This window comes from Cryptomeria japonica, chromosome 7, assembly GCF_030272615.1.
Source record: "Cryptomeria japonica chromosome 7, Sugi_1.0, whole genome shotgun sequence".
Classification (NCBI taxonomy): Eukaryota; Viridiplantae; Streptophyta; class Pinopsida; order Cupressales; family Cupressaceae; genus Cryptomeria; species Cryptomeria japonica.
The window spans coordinates 789,542,242-789,551,684 of NC_081411.1; the positions used below are offsets into that span (position 1 = coordinate 789,542,242).

A 9,443-nucleotide genomic window follows, 5' to 3' on the forward strand; every position below is an offset into this window, starting at 1 on the left:
GTACAATAGGCCACTTGTAAACAATGGCAAGGTGGACTTCTGATTTTGTTTTACAACTGCCCCAATAGGCTGAGAACTACAATGCAAAAGAAAAGCAAGATAGATCTATGCAATACAAGTGCCAAATTGGCCAAAAAAGACCATATACTGAAAGTACAATTTCTACTCAAAATTGTTGCAAAATGATAGCATATTATGAGAGTAGACAAAAAATAATGCACTTTCAAAAAACCTAGCACCTGAAAAGGAGTTTGTATGAGCCTGAACAGAGTCCCGGAAGTTGCGTACATGGGGATTGGACATGTATAGTCACCAAAAAATGAGATTTATGAAAACTCTATCCATCAAAATCAGAAAATAATTCCACCATGAGAAAGTACATGAAAAATTAGCCCATTTCAAAAAAAATTGCACCTAAAAAGGAGCAAAAATGAGCAAGATATGGCCTTCCAAAGTTGAACTGCAAAATCAAAAAGCTCAATGGAGGGGGCTTGCCAATTTTTCAAAAAAATGATGACGTCAGAAAAACACAAGGTTAAATTTGATGATCGTATGCCCATTGTGAAAACTTCACCTCCTCTGTTGATTGGGCGTCCATATTGTATGGATTGACACGTGGCAGAATGTGTTTCGTCCGTACACATGATGTGCCAGTACGAAATCCGATGTGGTAGTGTACAAAGATGATGTGGTTGTTGATGTTTCAGTTGAGTGGGTGCTAACTGGGCTCTAATGTGACATACGGTACTGCCGATGTGGTTGATGACGGGTTTCCACGTGGCGATGAGGTGTCGGCAGCCGAGGGCCGCGTGGCAGGAGGTCGGGTGGTGTAGAGGTCCCCTGACGGGAAGGAGGTCGACCAGAGGTGAGTGGTAGCGGCGCTGGGAGGGCTGCCGATGGTAGGAGTATGGGCCGCCAATGACGGAGTTCGGGTCACCGACGGTGAACGCAGCAGGGCCGCGGCCGGAGCAGAACGTTGGCGAAACAAAACACGGGTCGGACCGGAGGAGTTGACGGAGCCGACAGGGTACACGATAGTGACTTTGCAGGTGGCTACCAGAGATTGTGTGGGGGAGTACGTGCAGCTACAGAGTACGGTGTCAAGGCACAAGGGGGTCTACGGACCCCCAAAAATATAATATATATTTTTTTATTTTTTTCAATATAAAAATTTCTGTGTATTGAAATTTTTTTTTTTGGAGAAAAAAGAAATTATTTTTTTAAAAACTTTCAAAAATCCGTACCGTACCACCCAAATTGGGCAAATGTTTTCTCCACGCCCGAAATTTGACTTTCACCCAATATAGGCGAATTTATAGTCAAAAGTCATGGAAACGGCCACCCGGACGCAATGGCGAGGTTGGATCTGGTCTAGAACGCCTCCAAAAGATGCTCCTCCTCATATTTGCCTCTTGACATCGCAATAATGCCTCTCAAGGACGAATCAATGATGCTCTAATGGCTTTGATACCATGTGAGATTTTGCCAAGATCAAGAGCTCAATGAAAAGTACAAAATATAGGACAAGAATAAACTATATTCTCATCAATAGATGAATGATCAAAAAATCAATAGTTGTTGAATAGTTGTTGTTACATACAATGTAGATGAGCCTACATATATAGGCAAGGCTATATGGATATGTGAGCAAACAAACATGACATGTGGCTCAATAAGTAAAACAAGGGCAGGTAGGAAATAGGTGTGGTAGGTAGGAGAAACAATAAAATATTCCACATGAGGTGGATCACCCACCGAAGGTGGAATATAACAACAAGACCACAAAAGGTGGAAATTCTCCTACACATACTATCCCAATGTGCACAAACACCCAAGTGTCTCATACCCAAACTACTATGATATGCATTATCTTAAGTAAACTTAAGTAAAGTGTAATTATATCCAAGATGAATAAATAATTACACCATCATCATTATGCCATCCATTAAGATTCAAATTATTCAGAGATGTATAGGCTAGGTTCAATCCCAATGTAAGTTTGACAAACTATATCACCTTGCATATAGAAAATTTATTTTTAAAGATGAAATTTGGTTTAGATTTATACTCCCTCATAACTTGTGATTTGTTGTGTAAAGGCAAAGATGTTGGTATCTATGTAATCATATTATTCTCATTAAAAAAGGTAGAAGTAAATGTGACAAACAAAAGTACTTAGCTCTAAGCTTGAGAAAGAAGAATAATTCTAATAGGACAGTAAATTATGGGTGTCAAGAGATCATAAATAGAAAATATTGGCCTATAATTTGCCTCAAGATTCAAAAATTCAAACAACTCTATGAGAAATTGGATCTACAAGTTCAATTAATATTCATGGACATTTGGCCACAAAAATGATCTTGTATAGTCCATAATCATGATTTCAACTTCATAAAATTTATTTTTTATATTTCCACTTCATAATATTTAGAAATATCTTTAATTGATTATCAAATCAGTAGGGTACATGGTCTCTTAGGCCATCCACTAGAAAATGATTGACTTTATGATTGTGCCATGCTGGGAAAGGTGTCTCAATCTCATATCCTTTTGTTTTATATTTATTTATTATTAGAGTGTGTCTCACTTTGAGTTGTTGTTTTGGCCAGATGTCAATACTTGGTAGTATATTTTAAGATATTATATGAGCATCCAATGCCATCATGATGTGTAAGAGCATCTTATGACATTGTAAAATATGAATTATTATGATAGATTATATGACTCATAAGAGCATGATTATAAGGGAGCTACATTGAGCTATTGACCAAATTTATGATGAATATTATAATGCATTGTAAGACATCTTTTAATGGTGATAGGGGAGCATACAACTTCTAGTGAGCTGGTTATGATAGATGATGACAATGTAAGAGGATCTTTCAATGTTAACACGTTGATTCATCACGGGAATTGGGCCTTGAAATTTGTTGTGGGGATTTAGGTGCCATTATAATGGTAGTGGTATCCTCTCATGGCTTATGGTGACCATTTGTGGGTTCCTAATTTCTGTCTTCAATATGTTGATGCCTGAGACAAGTGTTTGGTCCTAAAAACATTACTCAAACTTCTAGAGGGATCAATCCACTTTAAGGAAAGGGATATATCATTCTTGAAGGAAAATGTACCCTCTCTAACAATGAGTGAGTGATTATAGGCCAATTGTTAATATTGGATAATATTTCCTTTACTTTGAGCTCAACTAAACCTAGGAGGGTGTTCCTAGAGGTAATATTTAACAAGATATTTTCACAACTAAAAGTAAAAAAATGAAACACTTGTAACAGTATCCAATATAATCTAGGTACCAAATGTTGTCACTAGATTAAGGATTATCATACTACATATAAAACCTCTATTAAGTTGACAAAGACATGCAAGACATGATTCTCTAAGTATAAAAACATTTAAAGCCAACTAGAGATGTTTCCTTGGGATTAATATTGAATCATGAAAAACATATAATCTAATTCTTACTCCTAAACTACTAACTAAAGATGATATTTATTTGAGAGAATTGAGCATCAAACACTTTTAGGACCAATGCCTTATATTGGATTACAAATTCATAGTTCCCAAAAGACACTACACATAGAATTGACAAAAGAGATACTATCAACAATTGTACATCCTTAATAATCCCTCTCTAAACTCTAACAATCCCTATGCAATATTTAAAATACCATTACAAATAATTATATAGAACACTATAAAATTCATCTAATATCTATTATATTCATACCAACAAATATGGTAAGAGAAAAACCTAAGCTAAGAAAAACTTGTCACACTTCCTCACTCATTAATTCACTTGAAGATATACAAATTTGGCCAAGGAGACATTTAGTTACAAACATCTTATACACATTAGCTACCTCTCAATGATTTGTAAAATTAATTTCTCTAATGCTGACTAGAAGTGCAATATTTGGAACCCTTAAAGTTATTTGGAATTGTAGCTACATAAAAATGAAGAAATAATTGATTGTTATTTAGGTAAATAAATAATATATATTATTTTATTCAATTGCTAAATCCTTGCAAGAAATTGACTAAGAACCAAATCTCAATAATACTATGTGTGGAGAAAGTTGAAATTCAACAAAATTCACTTAAATGACATCTTGGAAATGGTGTAGGATCTACTTGCATCTAAAATTTCAACCACTAAAATTATGGTAGTATGACATCCTTCATCATCCGCCATTGATTTTCAACTTGGAACCACACCCTTGGGATGAATAATGTTTTTGGGTGGGAAAAACCAAATTGGTAGCTACAAGAGTCAAATTAGGCATTAATGGTACATTTGGGAAGAATTGGGAGTGGTTGTAGTAATCTAGAAGAAATATGAAAGTACAATGAGGAATTAGAGTTGAGAAATTGATATGTAGGGTTTCAAGTGAAAACTAGAGGTCAAAATTGGATGGGAGAATGGAAGTCTATCTATACACTTTAAAAATCCACATAACTAGTGAAAGAAATAGATGAAATGCATAGTAGATGCTAGAAAAAGGTGTGGGACTAGGCATAAAGATAATATGTTTGAATATAAGGAAGGATATCTAGAAGTTAGGTTGAAGACTGCATAAAAAGAAATAAGTAGCAAAAGGATTTAAATAATTTTACAAGAATTTGATGTATAAGTGGATAGAAAAAGTAGAAATTTGGGAGGAAGGTCTAGATTTTTGAATGTAGAGGTGAATTATACAAATAGGGATGCAAAGAAACTATCAAAAGTGGACAAGGGATCAAGTGGATGGAAAAATATATAGATCCTTATGTTAGGATAAGGTGGCATTTACCTTGCAATCCTAATCATTTTCTTGTATCTCTGTGTTCCTTAGAAGATTTACTTGGATTCCTAAAGACATGTTGGATAAATATTTTATAATTTGTTTATTATATGTTGTAATCACACTCATATGGAGTGGACACAGTTTGTAGTTTCAAGGATAAGACATAATGATAGAATATTATACCTGGGCATCCATTTTGGTGATTGGGCCACTTATATTTGTATTTCAGTGCATGTAATTGCATGTTACTTGCATGTTATACACAGTGGGGCATTGGGTAGTGCATGCCATCTTTTGAAGCTATCGAGAGTAATGGAGTATTGATCAATTCTGATTGGCTATAGGTTGGGCTCCATGTGAAGGCCATGTGATAATTTATTATTTTTTACTATGTTTATATACAGACCACTAAATGGGGTGTATGGATTTGGAGGTATTTTTTGCATATTATTTTGAGATACCACTATGGTATTCTCACCTCATCTTTCCCATGAATTGACCCCTAAATTAGATAGTAGTATTGTATCGTTGTTACAAACTTGGGACATCCTATTTTTTTCTTAAAATCACATATTTTTTAGAAAATATAATGATTTAAGCCTTGACTGTTGGCATTGGATTGTCATTGATGTCAACATCCACTTGACAAAGAGAGAAGAAGGTCAACATCCACTTGACAGAGAGAGAAGAAGGTCTTTCCACAGTTTCACAAAAGTCAGCATAGAGAAAAGAACATTGTTGTGAAACTGTGACAAGGGCCATTTTGCAAGTATTCAACACAGAGAAAAGAATGTCATTGTGAAACTACGATTTTGTCATTTCACAAGTGTGGACTCCACAATGACCAAGTCACTTGTGATATAGCAATGAAGTGTTATGCAGAGTGAAGTCAAAGGTTTTTTCGCTCTTTTGCAAGAAGGGATTAAGTGGTCCCCATCCAATGTGCGATACCGTGATAAAGTAAGTGATATCGCTATTTCGCAAATATGGACCCCACCACAATTAGATCATCTGCAATATAGCGATAAATAAGTTTGTGGGGAGAAGAGAAAGGGGTTTTCGCTATTTCACTGATCAACACACAACATTGACCAAGCCTTTGCAATATAGTGATGAAAAGGGAAGTTAACGCAGTTTCTCATGTTTGACCATGTTGACCATTGGGCCCTTTGTGATATGGCGATAAAGAAGAAAAAGTGAATGGTTGACGTTTTTGATGATGTGGCATGTGGAACCGCCATAGTGGTGGCATTAACCAAATCTTTTTGGTCAAATCAAGCAAATCGATGGTCTAGGTTTAAAGATATTGAAGAGTTCAGTTTGGCATGTTAATAGAGCTTCTGGGAACTTGAATTGCCAACAGCTAAATATATTTTTAATGGTTACAAATTGGAGATCATAAGAACAGGGTGACTAAATGGACAATTCTAACATAGCATAGAAAATTGTATAGATTGTATTTTGAAGAATCGATGTAATTTTTTTTTGGTTTTATCTGTGATGATCTATGATTTGGTTGACCTTATAGAGGTGAATGTAGAATATATGTATGTCGACAAAGGTTAGTGCAAGTGTTATTGATGAAATTTGGACCGAGAAGAAGAGAGAGTTGCAGAGCTGAAAGAGAGTGAACCAATTTTGTGAAGAAGTAGAGCAGAACTACTGAAGGTTCATAATTATTCATTGTATTACTTCAAGCTTGTAGCCTTCAAATTTAGTGATTGTAAAGGGATTGGTGTCCATAAAATCTGGGAATTGGTGTCTCCTGAAGGTTGGTGCTTTCAAATTCATTGTTATTATCTGAAACATTTGTGAAGCTGGATTTGGACAATAGCTCCAAGCAGCATTTTTCTCACCGTGGTTTTTCCCATCATGGTGTTGTGTGATGTTTTATAGATATTTTCATTCTTCTGCATTATATGTTTAATTTCTTGTGAAGTTTGAAAGGTGGTTTTTGTATACACTGATTCAACCCCCCCTTCTTAGTGTATTTGTGTGTTCAACATTGAGAGGTCCCATTTGAAGGAATTAGTTGAAGAGGGTTAGCTTAAATCCTTTTAAATCAAACCCCCTTAGATGGAACCCCTCTACTCTTAAGTCAAACTTGCAATGTAGTTTCCTCTACACTTATCAAAATACTTATGAAAACCACTTGCACTTCACCTTTTGGGGGGTCAAATGGATTCATTTAGAAGTTATGCTTTGTAAGTATGTAGTCCTTATTATAAGCTTTCCAAAAAGTATAATTTTGATTATATTTATTTTTTATTTATTGTGAATGTAGGTTTTTCATCAAACATTAAGGTCTTTGTTTCACACATGTAGAAAAATAGGAAAATAGAGAAAAAACTATAAAAGATATCTTTTCCCTAGGTAGTGATATCCTAATTTCAACAAATAGAAGATGCTAATTCAAATGCATATAAAAAAAATTATGCATGACAACATACACCTCTGTCCAGATTATAATTACTTTGACTTAAAAAAATATATGCAACAAAAATTTATGAATTTTTTTTTTTACAATAGATATTAGTGTGAAAAATCTTTATTTTAAAATTAAAATTTTATTCTTTCTATAAAAAATTGTTATGCATGACATCATAAACATCACTTTTGAAAAATGTTTTTGATTAAGGAAAAACAAGTTTTTAAGGGACCGGAAACCCTATACAAGATAGGTTTTAGAAGGACCTGCAACCCGAACCGAAAGATAAACTTGAAAGTCCACTCAAAGAAATAGAACACAAAAGAGACTTGACACAACCAATCAAAAGAAGGGGAACAACATAAGAAAGACCCCCACCAAAAACCAGCAGGCTACAAAAAACCACCAGCCCCAACCCAACTAGGAAGGTCAAGAATTTGTCCTACCCTTGTGGGATCGAAGGGTCATATCAAAAGAGGACTGGGACAATTTAGATTTTTTACCTTTAATAGTAATCCATCCCTCCTCAACCCTAGTAGTAGCCTTTTGCCAAGAGGATGGGTTCAGAATAGAGGACCTCCCATTATCAGGAGGAACAAAACCAACATCTAGAGAGGCAAGGACAGCAAAAATCAGAGAATCGGATAAAGATCCAGTAGCAATCTGGGACGCGGGAGGGTCATCCATCGAAGAAGAAGATCTAGCATTTTTCAAATGATCAGTCGGGATGCCACCGCAAGCATCCACACATTCTTGAAGCAAGGCAACACCAGAAACAGAGGTAGCAACAAGAGGCGCAATACCAATGGCCTAAGGAACCTGTGCCACCACCTGGGAGAAGCTTTTCTTTTTAACAAAATAGTGTTCATAGGAGGCACCCTTCCACCAAGAAGCAGATCTTTTTTTCTTTTTATCTGTTTCACACTGTGCAACAACATGTCTAGTCTGGAACCACTTTCGACATCTAAAGGGGATACCCTCAACGTCGAGTGGTTGGACCCAAGATCCCAAGGAAGATTCAATCTCCAACTCAGCTAGAAGCCCTTTAGAAACATCAATGTTAACCAAAATCCGAGCATAAGTAGAATGATAAATTTGGAAAGAATCCTTATCAATCATTAGGAATTTTCCTAAAGCCTCCCCCACTTCCTCTAGCAAAGAGTTCGTCCATAGATGAAGGGGAAGGTTAGGGAGCCTAACCCAAATAGGAATCTCATTAAATGAACCAGTAGATGGGTTAAAACCTGAGAACCAGGGTTTAACCATCAAAACAAATTTGTCCTCCCAGCTGAAAGGATTAATACATAAGATTTTTGATCTATCCTCTGCATATTCAAATTTAGCAATGAAAAAACCCTTGGCTGAAGGAAAAATGTTAACTGAACCTTTTAAGATCAGTTCCCAACTTTGGGAAATCCAAGTGTGTAGCTGAGGAAGGCTTGGCCAAAAACCCCGAAACCTGCAAATCAGACCATGAGATTCAAACATAGAGGAAGTGTGGATGATCTCCTTATTGGTATCAACAGACACCTTGAAAACCAAAGGTTTGCACACAGTAACAGCCACAGGCCCCAAGCCACGGGCAGCCTGATCAACAACGGAGGGCACTGGATGCATCGTATCACCATCCTTAGAAGAAACCCCCGCAGAGCCCCCAATCATAGCACTAGACAGAGAAGCCTCGCCAGGGGATCGAACAGGGGGCTGGACAGCAACACCAACCGATCTTAGGGTAGACGGCTTCGCAGCAGCAGACGACCTAAGGGCAGCAGCGGCGACAGACGCAGACGGCATCACAGACGACCTAAAGTTTGTTCCACTTTTGAAAAATGTTGATTACTATAAAAAATAAGTTATTAAAAGTTATGCAAAAATATGCACAATTTATTTCTATTTTAAAATATATATATTTAGAATATACACAAAAAGTCTCACAAATCATTAGTTTTTTTATCTTCAAATTCTTAATGGTTTAGCTACTATAAGTGTTAGAAAGTGAAGATTTGGTGGAAATTGTTGATTTCAATGTTATGTTTGGCCAAAAAGTGTAATCCATTATTGTGGGATCACCTTGCAAGTAATGAAGTATTTTTGGATAAAAAATGTAGAAAGAGTGATGGAAATGAATGTATTTTAATCTCATATAATTGAAGATAATATATAATTGGCCTCTCTAATTGGTGGATTTTTTTCTTGCAAGGGTTTCTTCACATAAA

General features: G+C 36.0%; 1 protein-coding gene across 1 annotated transcript; it reads right to left on the reverse strand.

Moving 5' to 3' along the window:
• Window positions 1-718: 718 nt before the first annotated feature.
• LOC131068973 (uncharacterized) lies at window positions 719-9,021 on the reverse strand. Its single transcript, XM_058004263.2, has 3 exons — window positions 8,782-9,021; window positions 8,613-8,686; window positions 719-1,085 (listed from the first exon to the last, which is right to left on the reverse strand). Exons 1-3 carry the CDS (start codon window positions 9,019-9,021, stop codon window positions 719-721), a joined length of 681 nt encoding a protein of 226 aa, XP_057860246.2.
• Between the last annotated feature and the right edge of the window lie 422 nt (window positions 9,022-9,443).